We start from the raw sequence: 15,481 nt of genomic DNA, 5'->3' as shown, positions 1-15,481 counted from the left end.
TAAAAACAACCAAAAACAACCAAGAGCCTCTGGTATGTGAGTGTGGGGGTGTGGGGCAAGGGGAGGTTGACTGTACTATGGTTGTGTGTGAGCTGGAGAAGAGTCAGAGAGAGAGAGAGTGTGTGTGGGGAGGAGTTGAGGAGGAGGATGGCTTTGGGGACGAAGGTGGCTTTTCTCCTCTGAGTCCTGCAGGCAGGGCAGCAGAGACGACGTCCAGAGGGGAGCCACTGGAATGCTGAGTGGAGGACGCGTGAGGGGTCTTTGGTGATTTTTACTGCCAAGTTGAGTGTCTGTTGGTCATGAATGTGAGTAAGAGTTCTTACAGGCAGGCCAATGATCTTAGAGCAGACCGAAACAGTGCTCTGCAATCGGTTTCTGTTGTGGAGGCTGATGCAGTGGAACCAGCAGGTTATTGAGAAGGTGATGATGCTCTCAATAAAACTGTAATAAAAAGTCCGTAGAATGTCTTTGCTGACTCCAAAGGAGCTGAGTTTCCTCAGGAGGTAGAGACTTGCTGGTACCTTCTGAGAGTCTCTTCGGTGTTGGAGGAAAATTTCAGCAGGTTGTCCAAAGATGGTGCCCAGATACCTGAACTCCTCGACCAGCTCCACTGGCTTCCCATGGATGATGGTGGTGGCTGCTGTAGTCAGGTCCCTCTGCTTCTTGGAATAAGTCACCACCATCTCCTTGGTTTTACTGAACAACAAGGTTTAAAAAGGTTTAAAAAATAAATAAATAAAAAAAAAATCAACTGGAGTTTTTTGAAGATGCTTGTTCTGGTCCTCTTACTCTAATTAGTGGTGCTCTGACGACCTATTATCAATCAGGGTCTCCAGTCTCAAGGAATGAATGGGGGTGAAACTTCTTGGGCACAGAAGACTGTATTGTAAATTGAAGGCACATTATATCTCAGGCCACCTCATCAGTTCACAGATCAGTTTTCCAATTTGACATTGATGGCTTCCTTTACACCTCTTTTAAACCTTTTAAATCTGTCTTCTCTGGCTAAAATTTGGACCTTGTTGTTTTCAAAGGAGTGACCTTTGTCCTGCAGGTGTAGGTGGACAGCTGAATTATTTCCTGATGAGCTGGCTCTCCTGTGTTGGTACATGCGTTTGTGGATGGGTTGTTTGGTTTCTCCACTGTACAAGTCTGTACATTCCATTGAAATAAACAGAAATGCGACGTTTTCTGAGTTTCTCCGATACGCCAGCCACATGGGGGATGTTCTTCCTCTTGTTGTTCTCCTCCTCTCTATCCTTTCTGGGAAACCTTCTTGAGCATTTGACAAAGGCCCAGTTGGGATATCCACGTGTCCTGACTGTTTGTTTGTGGTATTTTTACCCCTTCTCCTTACCATCCGTCCTTGTGGGTACAGTTTAGGCTCTGATGACCCCTAGTTTGTGTTCCAAGGTCCAAGCAGTTCAAGAAGGCCAAACTATCTCCACTAATGCCCTCCCAAGTGAACTTGACGTTGCTGTCCACTGCACTGATGTGCTGTGTGAAAGATTCCACCTCCTGTATTTTAATATTAACCCAGGTATCGTCCACGCACCTGAACCAGCGGGTGGGGGTGGTTCCTGTGAAGGAGTTCAGGGCTCTGATCTCTACCTCCTCCATATAGAGACCGGCCACAATCAGTGACACTGGTGACTACATCACACAGCCGTGTTTTGCCTGTAGAGTCCTCCATTCAATTGGAAATAGGTGGTAGTCAGGCACACGTCGAGTAACACGCAGTCTAGGGTGAGGCTGGTTCTGTCAGCCAAGGTGTCATCCTTTACTATCCTTTCCTTCTTTACTTCTGTGGTGGGAATGAACAGTGAGGTAAAATCAAAGGACACGATGGTTTCCGCTTGACCCAGTTTGACGTTCCTGGCCTTGTTGATGAAGTCCAGAGAGGTGAGGAGTACTGCCAACTAAAGGAGACAGGATGGTTACCAGCTGCTTGGCGATGTTATTTGTGACAGAGTTCATGCTGCTGACAATAGGTCTGAGTGGGTCTCCTTCCTTGTGTATTATGTGGAGTCCATAAATACACGGGGTACAACCTTACTGGTAAGGCTGTCTGTAAATTATCTTCTCCTTTTCCGGTTGTTGTAGGTAGTTTATTATTTTTTTCTTTACTTTATGTTTACCTGCAATCCTGTAATCTGTTTTATTCTAAATGAAACAAAACCACACTATGTACATTCATAAAACATGGTCACCACTAACAACGATCCTAATATTTAGTTATGTATGCTCCGTTTTAAACCCACTATCCCTTGTTGTATTGTCCTTCTGTCAACCATCATTTTTGTATTCTGTGTAGAGTCCCACATAACACAGGGAGGCATTTTCACTAAAGAGAATATATTAGATAAAATCCCAATAATACCTTCTCTGGTACTTGCAGTCTATTTACCGGTAATATAAGACACCAGTTTAGTAAATTGGTCCCTGTCGATGTCACGGTAGTCTATAAGTGGATTATTATTACTGGCATTACTGGTTGCCATAGGGCCTACTGGCAAGTCAGTTCCTGTGTGATAGGACTTTGTGGTTCCACTGAGATATTTGGACATTTTTTATCACATGCGGGACATGCATATACGGAAGCAGTTTGAAATAGTTCAGGGTGCATCCTACTTAAATTTAGACCGTCTTTGTATTTTTTTGTTTTTTTTTTGTTTTTTTCTCAGTACCAGTAAATCAGATAATCTGCTCATGAATAAATTGATGAGCTCCTCCCTCCCCTCCTCCTCCTTGGCTCTCCGCCCCCGCTCGTCCCTTTAAATTCCTGCCGCCTGGCATCAGGTTCCCGGGGGAAAGGGCGGAGAGTTGGCCACAAACTCTGTAACACAAGTAACAGTAAGCGGACAAGGTCGGACAAACCGGGAAACTCGCTTTACTGAATCCCTAGATAGGAGGCTGGCCCTAATTAACGCAGCGCAGGGGTTTAAGCAAAGAGGATCCGGAGGTGAATGAATGAACCCTGACCTGGAATCCGGGGTTGTCGGGATGAGGCAGACGCACACGGGGGTATATTAGGGGCTGGCCTGTTGCTCTGCTTCTCCTAGTGTGCGCAGTATCATCATCACTTCCCAGCAGAAGACGGCTTAAGATCCAATGGCTGCGAGGCGGACAAGAGGCATGACCGGATCTGACCCAAGCAGGACCACGGCGGCCCGAGCTCTCGGTATAGCCGAGCAGCTCCACCATGAATGCTCCATCTTACTGGAACTTTATGTAAGTAGAGGAGCTTACTTTTTCCATTGGCTGCAACTTGCCAGCAAGTCACAGCGTGAATTCAGGGAAGAGGAGTGTGTGTGTGGGTGTGTGTGTGTGTGTAGAGAGAAAGGGAAAAGGCAGCAGAGAGAAATATAGGCCAAGGTTAAATGGAAAATTAATAGATTTTCTGTGTGTGTATGTGTGTTATGAGTATATGGTCTGCATGGCTTTGACTTGCGTGCATGTGTGTGTAGCTGTGTGTGTTGGAAATAAGAAGGCAAAGTGTGTGTGTGTGCGTGAGAGAGAGAGCACAAAGTAGTGATGAAAGGAATGGGTGTAAAAGCAAGATAAGGAGGAGGAAGAGAGTGCATGTGTGTTTGCACGTGTGTCTAGGACAGCAGGGGGTTGAGAATGCAGAGTGGGGGGTGGCTGGCTGGAATGACAGAGGTGGGCGTTTTTTCTGGCATACTGTCATCAGTGTCTGGGCACCAAGCCTTTGGTTTTCTCGCCACCAGCCTGTGTCTGATTGCCTGTAGGTGCGAGAGCTACTGGTTATTAAAAGTTCCTGATCTCCTGCCAGCTCACTTCCTCATGCTTCCTTTCATGTGTCTTGGAGCAAGGGAGCGGCCTGGCACGCAACCTCACATCCACCTCACCCTCAGGATTTTGACCTTTGCTTCGCCTCCCCTTTGATTTGTGTGCACAATTGCACTGTATCCCTAAAAGTTGTAGCTCCAGATTCAACATTAGATGTGCCTCAGCTTACCATACTGACATTTATAACAAATATTGTTTCCATTCCTGGTTTTTGTCTTATTGGATGTCTCAGAAACAGAACTTAGTCTAGTTTTTGGCACATTTCGTGCAAAGTATTATCACTTCCAGGCCGCCTGTTCCTCGCCTATTCCTTCTCGTTTGCGACATTCTTTTTCATACCTCCTAAATCATTTTTAAAGCCTACCACGTTATCGTAACTCACAGAGATCCATGAGATATTGTTTCTGGCTGCGCAATCACATCCCAGGGTTTCCATAACTGACGGAATAACATTCTCCCTGCAGTCTGAGTGGTAAACAATGACTCCCCCCCCCCCACACCCTGACTGTCAGGCCACACAGGTCACATCTGGCTTCACCATTAATCTGGTACCACCTTGCACACAGGGTTGAACATTAACGCCTCAGCATTGTGTAACAAGGAGGCCCTGGGATTCACAAGTCACTCAAGTACCAAAAACTAACGTAAGCTATCGTGCCTGAGAAGTGATGCAACACCATCATCAGCATCAGCACATCACAATGTCAGATTTTTTTGCAAGTCATGGCTCTAAGAGCACAGGGGAACAAAGTGGGAAGCTCTGAAAGTGCCAAAACCTCCTTGTATTGAAAAATTCCTTGAATAGCCGCTTGAGGCTGACCCCACAAAAGTGAGTCAGTCCCCACAGACGTGCATGATGATAAAACAACCAAATTATCAGCAGAAACAAACATGTCCGATTACAGTCCAAATTGTTTCAAGGCCTGAAGTTATGCATAATTTAGAGAGTGGTTGCTTTGAGTCACAGGTGGGCGTCTTCACAGGGTGCTAGCTGTCTGCTCCAGCGTCACCTGTCAGCCTTATCTCCACTCACACAATTGCAAATTTTTGAATTAGCCAGGAGTTAGAAGGAGCCAAGCACCAGCAATGTGGCAAGGAGTGGTGCGACCAACACTGACCTTTAGAAAATCCATCCATCACTATAAACAGTCAGTGGTTGTAACATTTTTTTAAGGTTATATTTATGTTTCGGAAATGGTTTGACATTGTGTGTAGCAGGATTATTTGCTTTCATTTCACATTGTTTAACTCGTACATAAAATGCTCAAACATAATGTTTGGGGTTAGCCAGGCTAGCTGTTTTCCTCAGTGTCCACTCTTTGTGCTAAGCTGGGCTAATAGCTTTCTGACTTTCTCTGTAGACATGAGGGTGGTATCAAATTAAACACCGCTTAGCAACATGTACACTGATCATACATAACATTATGACCACCTTCCTAATATTGTGTAGGTCTCCCTTGTGCCTCCAAAACAGTTGTGACTCATCAGAGAATGGACATGGGTCTCCCGAGGGTGTCCTGCGGTGTCCGGTAACAGAATGTTGGGCCATTTATTTGAGCCCTTGGGTCCTACGGGTTGAGGGGAGGGTCCTCTGTGGATCAGGCTTGTACCAGTGCATCCCACAGATACTTGATCAGTTTGGGATCTAGTGAATTTTGAGGCCAGGTCAACACCTTGTGCTGTTCTTCATGTTTTCTGAGTTGTTCCTACAGCATTTTTGTGTGTGTGTCTGTGTCAGGCTGCATCCTGCTGGGGATGGCTGCTGTCATCAAGGTACATGTCTAACACATGAATGCCAGGTCCAAAAGTTTCCCAGCAGAACATTGAATTGTCACAAGATGGTCAATGTTATTTACTTCTCCTGTCAGTGATTTTAATGTTGTGGCTGATCGGTGTATAACATACTTCCGGAAATGTTGGTTTCTTTGATATGCAAATCAGCATATTGCTTTATTTTCCTATACGCCATTGCATATGTAATTGTATGTGTTGCACATATAAAAGTACTTTTGTTGCTGCCTCCGTCATGCTCATGTGTCAACTTGTTGTGACAGTACTGTGAATGAGCCTGAGGAAATTCCTATCGCATTAAGAGAAAATCCCTGTTGACTCGTTGACAATGATCGTCAGTATTGGTCCAAAATACTGTCAAAAGTGATTTAAAGCATTCCTCAGTCTTATACACTTCAATTTCTCTCTCTCTGCCTCTTCCCTCCTCCCTCATTCTTTCAATCTCAAACCTCACTTCTGAAATTTCCTTTTCCTGTTTTCCTTTTTCCTTTCTTTCCCCCCTCAAGAAAAAGAGGGAGAGCTTCGCTGCAGATGTGGCCGACAGTCGTTTGGTGTCCGTCCCTCCTCCTTCATCCCAGCTGGACACCAGAGACAAGCTCTGGCGCCTCCACTCTGCTTTGCTACAGTGCCGCAGCTTGCTGGAGAGAGCCATCACCAAGGAAGAAGAGGAGCTGGGTGGCGAGAAGGGTGAGTATGAGAACTGGAGGAACATAGTGAAGAACAGACTGTCGCTTCTCTTAATCAACACGGGAGAACTCCTCAAAGCTGCTGATGGCACCACGGTCTTGACTCCTAGCTTGGAGGGCCTGGAGGTAGGTGTCAATGTCATCAGAGCTGTTACCGACAAAGGTTAGCGCTTAGAAAAATTGAGGCCGGGCACTGTATTCTCTGCTCTTGTCATTGGCAGCTAAATGGTCCGACCAGTCTGTTCGAATTGAAACTCTGGGTGTACAAGATCTACAGAGAGGTCGACTACTGGACCAAGACGGCCATCACCACCTTGCGAGACCTGCCCACAGTCATTGCCAAGGAGCGAGCGAGGAGTACTCGGGTCAGGAGAAACACTCGGAGATGAGATGGAGACGTGAGATGTGTGTGATGAGGCATAATAAGAGAGAAGGAAGGTTAGAGGAAAGGAAGGTGTAGAGGGAGAAGGGGGTGAAAAGATGAGAGTGGTGCAAGGTGTTATGGAGAGAGAAAGAAACAGATGAATGATAAAACCGTTTAGTGTGACAGAGTCTAATGCATCTTAAGTATATATTTATTGTTTATTATGCAAGATGAAATCTAGGAAGCATCTACATTCAGCTTTGAGATTAAATTGCAGTTTCTTTCTTTCTTTCTTTCTTGTTCAAGGGGCACATTCTGAAGAAAATGCATTTCAATTCATGTCTGTAGTTTTGATCACTGTCACAGTAACTGATACCAAATGGATTAGTACCTGGGGATGATGAAAGCATGAAGGAAAAAATGTAAGAGCACCCTCTAGTGTTTACATAGTGCTATTACCTTGATTCCGTTCTTTCTTTTCTTTCTTTTTTTTCCCCTCAGAAATGTAATTATGTCAAAATTGAATGTGCTCTTATGATTGTTTTTTTTTTTTTAATGTTTTTTTAGAGCACTTTATTAGCACAGCAGTTGGGGAAAAAAATCATGTCACAAGTAGCAGCAAACAGCATTAGTTGTCCAACAACAGGGGAATACGACTGGGCTCATAAACAAGGACTATAGTGGAAGTACATTGCAAAAAGCCAAAGTCTGCAATCAAAAACTGTATGGTGACTGTATGGTTTGTAGCATGTGTTCATTATTTGTTGGCTGGAAAACTGTTAGTATGTGCACTGGGAGCATAAACATGCCTGTGTGATATTTGAGTTATGCAGGTTGCTCTAAATTACTTTCAGGCTTTAGAAAACTGAAGTGTTGTTCCTGGAAGATTTGTTCAGATGGTCTGATTCATCATCGTTATTGTCAAAGGTGTAATGTGACCCCAGAGAAAATAAGAGCTACTGTACATGTCCAAAATTTATTTACTCCATCTGTTACGCTTCCAATAAGTGAAGAATGAAAATAGGTCACACAGTACAAATTCATTCTTTACACCTAGTAATTTCCTGGACTGCAATACTTTTTAACGCAGTTCACTGGAAATTCAGTATCTATTATGTATTGGCTTTGCTGTTCTGTGTATTGTCTGGCATATTTTCTTTCCTCGCACTGCTGGACCTCTTGGCTCTTCAATCTGACTTCTTTTCCTTGCAGGCTACAGTGTGGAGGTTTTGTCTCCATCTTTTGGTAGTGATAGTTATTACACCAGCTCTGTTGACATACAGTATTACCTACTGTCTATAGTCCACTTCTCTCTTAGAGATAAATCCTTCCTCTCAATGCAGCATTTATTTTTTATCAGAAGGATCAAACCTATTTTCTTGGTCACTACTATTTTCTACTTAATTCTTCCTGATCACCAGAGACGGATGAATTCATAGAACCCATGTTACATGCATAACTTCCATAGGCTGTTACATCCATTTATGGCTATGGATGCCCTTCTCTTCAGCTCTGGCAAATGATGAATGCTGTTTGACTTAAAACGCATTGCTACGATTACACCAGTGCAAGAACAATCAAGAACTCTTACCAAAATAGAGACACATTTAGTTGGTGCTGATTAACTTAATGAGTATGAACTTATTTTTTTTAAAAAAAGGCTTGAATGTAACAAATTTATGACACCACAGAAGAAGATGAAATATGAACAAGTCCGGTTTAAGTAACACATCCTTGCATTTAAAGGCTACTTATGCACAAAAACAAGATGCTGTTTGAAACTAATAGAATTATTTAAAATGCTGCTTGGAATCGTTTTTACTGTGAAAGATGTTATGGTGGCAATTATTGTATTCTCTGCCTTGATAACTGAAAGTAAAAACAGTAGCATTATGCAGTACATGTCACAAAGTATTAGTTTGAGCTTTTAGTAGCTTCATTTTATAAACCTCATTCTTGTGTTTGTCCTGCACATATCATCTGCCTGTCGTGTATTAACAGGACTCATATAGCCTATGTTAGTCTGTCCTTTTACTAAAGACAACCAGGAAAGCACTGAGGTTAAATTCCTGGCAATCAAAATGTTTTGTACACCTGCTACAGACTGATTTATTTTCCTTAATGAGTATTTACACTTATATCATTCTTTCTTCTATGCAAGTGTAGTTTTCTACACCACCAGGTGCTGTCTTTTTTTGACCTCTGGTGTAGAGACAGTGCGCTGTACACAAATGGCTCAAAGCACAAAGGGAGGATTAGGTTACCATCACTATAAGCAGCAATCATAGTGCAGGAAACTGCCTTTAGAGTTGTCACAACAACTCTAATGGTCATATCATGAAGACAACACAAGAGTCTTATCATAACGAAGGTATTCTTGACGATCAACCAAATGTGTTTTTTGTTTTTTGTTTGTTACTGATATACTATTTCAGTGTCATTGGCATTTCTCTTTGGATTTATGGTCAATCTCTGTCCCACAAGTGTGTCTTTACTTACTGTACCTATGCAATATTTAAACATGTTAAGGTCAAAATGTCAACACAAGAGAAACCGGACACAAAAGAGAGTTTTAGGTTCATTTGGAATTTAAAATATCCAACCGTCTTTTCCAGTGAAGCTCCTTATGGATGTGAGGTCCCAATTAAGACCAGCTCTTGATTTCTTGATTTCTGTTTGTCCACAAGGATCCATGAGACATAAAGTCCCAGTCCCAGTCCCGGAAACCATAAGTTAGCCTTTATATTTCATGGTAGTTGTTGTTTTAGTCCTCTTGGATAATTTATACACTGTTGGTGCCCTTGTAGCGTAACGGCCACACAGACAGTTCACAGATGTTCGCACAGACTACACAATTTATGTCACCCCAACCTCTGTGGCCCTTCACTCAATGGTGCAGTAAGTGAAATCTGAAACTCATCATTGCTGTGTTGATCGATGCCTTTCAAACAAATAGCAAGCCTCCATTATGAAGAAATGTAATGTCAACTCTTGTCAACATCCATTATGGATAAAGCAATGCAACGTGGGAAGACTAATCAGCAACTGTTTTCAATACAAATTATTGCAAAACTTTTTAGCTGGCTCGGTCTAATTTCAGAAAATGGTGAAATAGCGGAATAGGGACAAAAACATTTAACTAGGCTACTGGATACAAGATGATACATCAGCTGAAGTCCATTCTCAGTGTGTAAACAATACAGATTTCAGGTTTCCACATCACACTTGTGTCACGCTCTTTTTGGGCCAAGAACACGTCCTATGCCACATATCCTGCACGCAGGTCGAAACTTTAAACCTAAGTTTGTTCCGAGCTCAGAGGAACTTTCCACTTCGGGCAGATGTGTAAGAATTCAGCGACATACATCATACATCTGCACAGTGATGCTCAGACACCCAAGAGAAGTAAGAGAGCCATTTGAAGTGAAAGGAACTTTAAATAAGCAACTTGTCATAAAATTTCTGCCAGTTAATTTTCTGCAGAGAGAGTTATAGTTACTCAACTAGCTGTTTCAGCTCTGCAGTGTTTGCAGATATTGTGTGAGGTGAGACACACTTTACTGGCAGGATGCTTGCGATCAGTGTGGAGGGCATACTCTCTAATTCCATCTTTGGACCAATTTCTTGCCGATTCCGCAAAAATACCTTTAAAAGCTTGGAGATGTTCCTCGAATGAGTCCAATCTGCTCAAAGCACTCCAAACTACTACTGATCGGTTTGCGAAGTACGCTCAGAATGATTACATGCAAGAAAACTGTAATCTAGAGTTTGTTTTCTAGTGGAAGTGTGGCCATAGGAGATTCAGGCTTGAGCCAAGGTAAACTCCCATAATGTCTGAAAGGGCCTTAAAAGTACTTAACCATACATGAGCACGAGAGCACAAGGAGCTGAGGACTAGTTGTTTAGATAAGTGGACTCGAGACTGTAGGGTCACTGGTTCAGATCCCCTCTACATCCACTGCTGACTTGCCCATTAGCAAGGCTCCCTGAGCGCCTTGTGCTCACTGGTCCAAATGTGCTCATGTGTGAGTTTGTTTGTATTTAACTAATAAAACTGATTTACATTTTTACACTCCCCTCTAATGTGTGTGTTTTACTCTAATTTGATGACCTGTTTTTGTTTTTGTTAAGGACCAAATGACTTCTTTACAATAATGGTTATTTTTGTAGACGATGGAGAGAGCGTTGGTTGATGCATTGTGAACATATATATATATAAAAAAAAATCTATGTATTGTCTTTTATGTTTTTAATTTCTGACACTTTGGTTTGATTTAAAGCTTCTTCTTTTTCTCCCAGTGATTGGATTTCTGAGAGTGTGTGAGTGGGTTGAAATAAATTGATCTTGGCTATAACTCGAGTTGTCTCTAGTAACTGTGTTACTTAAAAACAGATTGAATCACAAATGTCGGTGACGACAAGTGTGTGTGGAAGACTGGAGGATGTTTTTTTTTTTATTTGTTATTATGGTGTGAGAGAAATTTGTGTGACAAGAAACGTCTGTTGGAGTTTGAATGTTATTAGTGAGATTGTGTGCGAGTGTGTGTGTGTAATTGTAAGAAAGGACAAGATGTGCGTTTAAAGTGTGTGTGTTTAAAAGGGTGAGTGCGTGTGGTTTTGTACGTGTGCGTGTGCATCTTTTCGTTTGTGTGTGTGGTTGTTAGGGAAGGAGTGGCAGCCAGGATGCCTGTGGAAGAGGGGGAGGTGTGTGTGTGTGTGTGTGTGTGGACATGAATGTGTGTGCGTGTACATGAATGTGTGCGTGTGAGTGCAGCAAGTAAGAGAGAAAATGTGTGTGTGTGTGTGTTACAGGGAGAGAGGGAAAGAGACTAAGAGAGAAAATGGGTGTGTGTCGCTGTGCTTGTGCGCATGTGTCTGTGTGTACTAGCACATTTGTGTGCATGTGGGTATATGTGTGTCTGAGAGAGACAGCAGAGATGAAAAAAGAGAAGGGGAGAGAGGGCAGGAAAGAGAGAGAGAGAGCGAGAGTGTGTGTATGTGTGTGTGTGTGTGTGTGTGTGTCTTTGCTTGTGTGTATGTGAGGGAGAGAGAGAGAGGGAGAGACACCCAGACAGACAGAGAGAGACAGACAGAGAGACAGAGAGAGGGAGGGAGAGAGCAAGCAGGAGACAGAACGTGTGTGTGTATGGGTGTGTGTTTGTGTGTGCATGACTGTGAATGTGTCTGCTGTGTGTCTGTGTGTGTGTGAGAAGCAGAACAAGAGAGGGAGTGTGTGTGTTTACGTGAGTGAGTGAGTGAGTGAGTGAGTGAGTGAGTGAGTGAGTGAGAGGACATGTACGTGTGTGTGTGTATGTGTGTGTGACAGAGACAGTGGGGGAGGGGTGTACAGGAGAGATGTGTGTGTATGTGTGTGTTTGTGTGAAAGGAAAGAGGGAATGTGTGTGTGTGCGTGTGTGTGTGTGTGTTCATGTGGCTGTGTGCGTGAGTGCGCCTGCGTAGGAGGGAATATGTGTGTACTTGTGTGTGTTTGTGTGACTGTGTGTGTATGACAGAGATAGAGGGGGAGGGGTGTGTGCGGGGAGAGCTAGGAGCAAGCCTGGTGTGTGTGTGTGTGTGTGTGTGTGTTCACGTGTGTGTGCATGTGTGTGTGGTGTGTGTGCGTGCGCGCATGTGTGTGTGTGTGTGTGTGTGTGTGTGTGGTACAGCAGCACAATATGTGCCTGTGCTGAATGAAAGGGAAATGAATGCAGCGTGTGTGTATTTGTGTGGAAGAGGGTGTGTGTGTCCTTTATTGGAACTGAGTGTGTGTGTGTGTGTAGTTTGTGAGGACTGTACGACTGTGTGTTGCTTTACATGTGCACAGCTCGTATGTGCGTATGAATGTTTGTCTCCTGCAAGGATTGTGTAGCTGTGTGAGTGTGTGTGTGTGTGCATTTGCATGTTTGTATGTATGTGGATACACAGACACACACACACACACACACACACACACACTGTTATTGGGGGTATTGGTGGGGGTGATGAAGTGTTCATGATAGTGTGCACACACAAACAGAGCAGAATTACAATTAAACTGAACTCATTCAGCAGCTCTCAGATCCCCATACATTTTCCCTCACATCCTTCTTCCGTCTTATCTCGGCTGTGCATCATTTTCAGCCTTCATCATGACTGTTGCATCCTCCTGTGTGTCTCAGCTCTCCTTCTTTACTGTTTGTCAAGCCTGCAGCAGGGGTTTGCAGTCAGGTTCAGCCAAAGGCCAGTTTTTCAGCAGTGTTGACCGGGGCGGCTTGGTGCAGGTTAACAGGTGCAGGGGAGACACAGCTGGCCTGTATGTTTTACCTTCTCCTGTTTGTTTGAACCTGCATACCTTTTAATTTCTTCATATATAAGAAAGCCGTCTGTCTGATGTCACCTTCGGCACAGTCAGGCAGTCGCCCAGCTTGGATCTACTGTATTATACTCTAAGTGGATGTGGGGGATCAGATTTTATCAATTGATTAGGGAGGCTGCCAAAGTGGTGCCATAGAAGCCAGGATCTACTATTACCCATGAAATAATGTTTGTCTAAGCGATGGGATTTTACTTGCAACAGTAAAAACATGGAAGCTAAGAGCTTGTAATAGTTTATAAAATAACATTTTAATTATCGAGGACTACAGCAACTTGTTTCAGACCTGTGAATTCCTATGCAGTACCGATCCTTGTGTTTCAGCCACACGCCCCACTCTGACATTTACCTGATAGCCACTGTAACATGACACACGACGTTCCAGTGAGAAATGACAGCCATGGCAGCGATAATGCCCATCGCAGACTGCATGAAGTTAGCTCTACTCGTAAAGAGAAGTGTTTGTGTCCCATCAACGGACAACAAAAAGAAGGATTTATATCCACCCTTACACACAATTAAAAATAAGGCAAAGGGCATTCATTTTGGATATTACATTTTTAATATTAGCGTGTATGAAAATCCAGACTGCGACGCTTAACTCACAAGTATTTCATATAAGCATCAGTGTTATTTATGAGAAGATCAAGGGAAAATGTAAGCGTGAAACTCCATACATGTCTCCATCTAAATCTGCACACTGAAACTGTAATGCATATGAGATGATCACCTATTCACTGGTCACAGAGCTTGACACCGAGGGATGAATTAAAGGATAATCTTATCTTAATGACTGAATGATTGGAATGATTCAATAAACAGCCACAAGTGAACAGTGTGAGCTAACTGGCGACATGTTAAGTCATAGTTGTCTTAATAATTCAAACAGTGCAAGCCTCGATGAAGGTTAGCAATAAATTAAGTGAGAGCAACTACAACATTTACAAACTGAAAAATGATAAACAGAAGCTCAAGAGTCTTTGAAATGTCCCAGAGGCGGATTTAGGTATGGACGACATTAGCGGCCGCCCCGGGGGCAGCATTTATCAGGGGATTTATCAAATAGCAGACCCCTACAGTAAACTACTGTGTATATATAATGACATTATAAAAAGCTGTCTAATAAACAAACAAATGAATTCATTATACTGTTAATAATCATTTCACAGATAGAATCTTCTGGTTTGTGTTTAATTATGAAATTAGTACTAAAGCAGCGTGGACACCATCAATGTGAGTTGGTTTAGTCCTGACTCTTGACTGATGTAGTGATTCTCCACTGATACATTAACACCATACAAAAACGTGCACGAGATAAAGGTATGATGCTATGATTTATTGTTTATGTGACACCACCATGATTTTCTTTTCCATGCTATCGATTATGTCCTGAGTTCATTAAGCTATGATGTAAACATTATACACATATTTTATCTTATGTGACATATTGAACATTTTTGGGGGCGTCCAAGTATTTTCCTTTAGCCCATGAGGTTATATTGTTCCTACTGTAAATATAAAAAAATCTGTATTTATATGCTGTACTTGTACCTAAACCAAGACAAATTCCACCTTATGCCAACACAAGCTATTGTACGTATAAACATATGTGGAAATAGAAGGCATTAGCGCAGTACGCCCAGGGTGCTAATCAGGCTACAACTGCCTCTGAAATGCCCAATAAATTAACAAATTTAAAGCAGCAGGTTTCTGCAAAGGGCCATTTCCATTTAGCTTAAAAAATAAATATACTGTTTAATCTACCTGCAAATTAAAATGCCACGTTCTAAATCTAAATCAACTAGCCTGAAACAAGATACGGTTTTTGATCATGTTGGATTACTATTTCCATATACCAGCTTCATCTTGCCTCTACCTCTAAAGTTTCTCTCAAACTCCAAATATCCAGTTGTGATGCAAGCTCATTGTTCAAAAACCTCATGCTGAGATAACACCAATCATCATTTGTGGAAATGATAGCCCCACTGAACACAGATTCATGGCAGTCCGGATGGCAAATGAAAAGCTTACTGTATGTGCATTGCATATGTACTTTTCTTGAATTATAAATCACTGTTTCCTTCTATCCTCCCTGGATCCACACACACTCTACATTACATCCTCAGTGCTTGAAATCTAATCATGTTGCAACCTGTATGTGCATACAGTATGTTTTTCCAGTGATGCAGGTTTTTGTATTTCCAGTCATGTGGTCCGCTTACTTTGTGGGGTCCTGAACCTTTCCCCTTCTTTATTGTACACTTTTAAGCTGGGGTGTTTCGAGACATATTGAAAATTTGCTGCCAGCCGGTTTGTAGTCGTCCAAAATCCTGAACATTCCTTTGAGCATTGGGTTGTGATGGTTATGGTTAGAGTGAGGGGCTAGGGAAGGCATTTGGAGGCTCCTGTTGATGGCAGTAGCACAATCGCGCGTGTGTGTGTGTGATTGGTATAATGACATCCCACCTGATTTGATTA

The 15,481-nt window shown here is 42.7% G+C and overlaps 1 protein-coding gene across 1 annotated transcript; it reads left to right on the top strand.

Annotated features, from left to right (window-relative positions):
* The first annotated feature begins 2,821 nt into the window (after positions 1–2,821).
* Positions 2,822–11,006, top strand: cntf (ciliary neurotrophic factor). Its single transcript, XM_084566964.1, has 3 exons — positions 2,822–3,231; positions 6,108–6,413; positions 6,509–11,006. The coding sequence occupies exons 1-3, from the start codon at positions 3,112–3,114 to the stop codon at positions 6,674–6,676; spliced, it is 594 nt and encodes a 197-aa protein (XP_084423090.1). The 5' UTR covers positions 2,822–3,111; the 3' UTR covers positions 6,677–11,006.
* The last annotated feature ends 4,475 nt before the right edge of the window (positions 11,007–15,481 follow it).

The sequence above is a fragment of the Chelon labrosus genome (genome assembly GCF_963514085.1).
Source record: "Chelon labrosus genome assembly, chromosome: 2".
NCBI lineage: Eukaryota > Metazoa > Chordata > Actinopteri > Mugiliformes > Mugilidae > Chelon > Chelon labrosus.
Note: the sequence above shows the minus strand (reverse complement) of the source record. Positions and strands in the feature narration are given on the sequence as shown.

Bases quoted from the DNA above. Each gene is read 5' to 3' on its own strand.
- cntf (XM_084566964.1), top strand. From the start codon at position 3,112: ATGGCTGCGAGGCGGACAAGAGGCATGACCGGATCTGACCCAAGCAGG. The intron at 3,232-6,107 runs GTAAGTAGAGGA...TCCCCCCTCAAG, and splicing joins CCATCTTACTGGAACTTTAT to AAAAAGAGGGAGAGCTTCGC. The intron at 6,414-6,508 runs GTAGGTGTCAAT...TGTCATTGGCAG, and splicing joins CTAGCTTGGAGGGCCTGGAG to CTAAATGGTCCGACCAGTCT.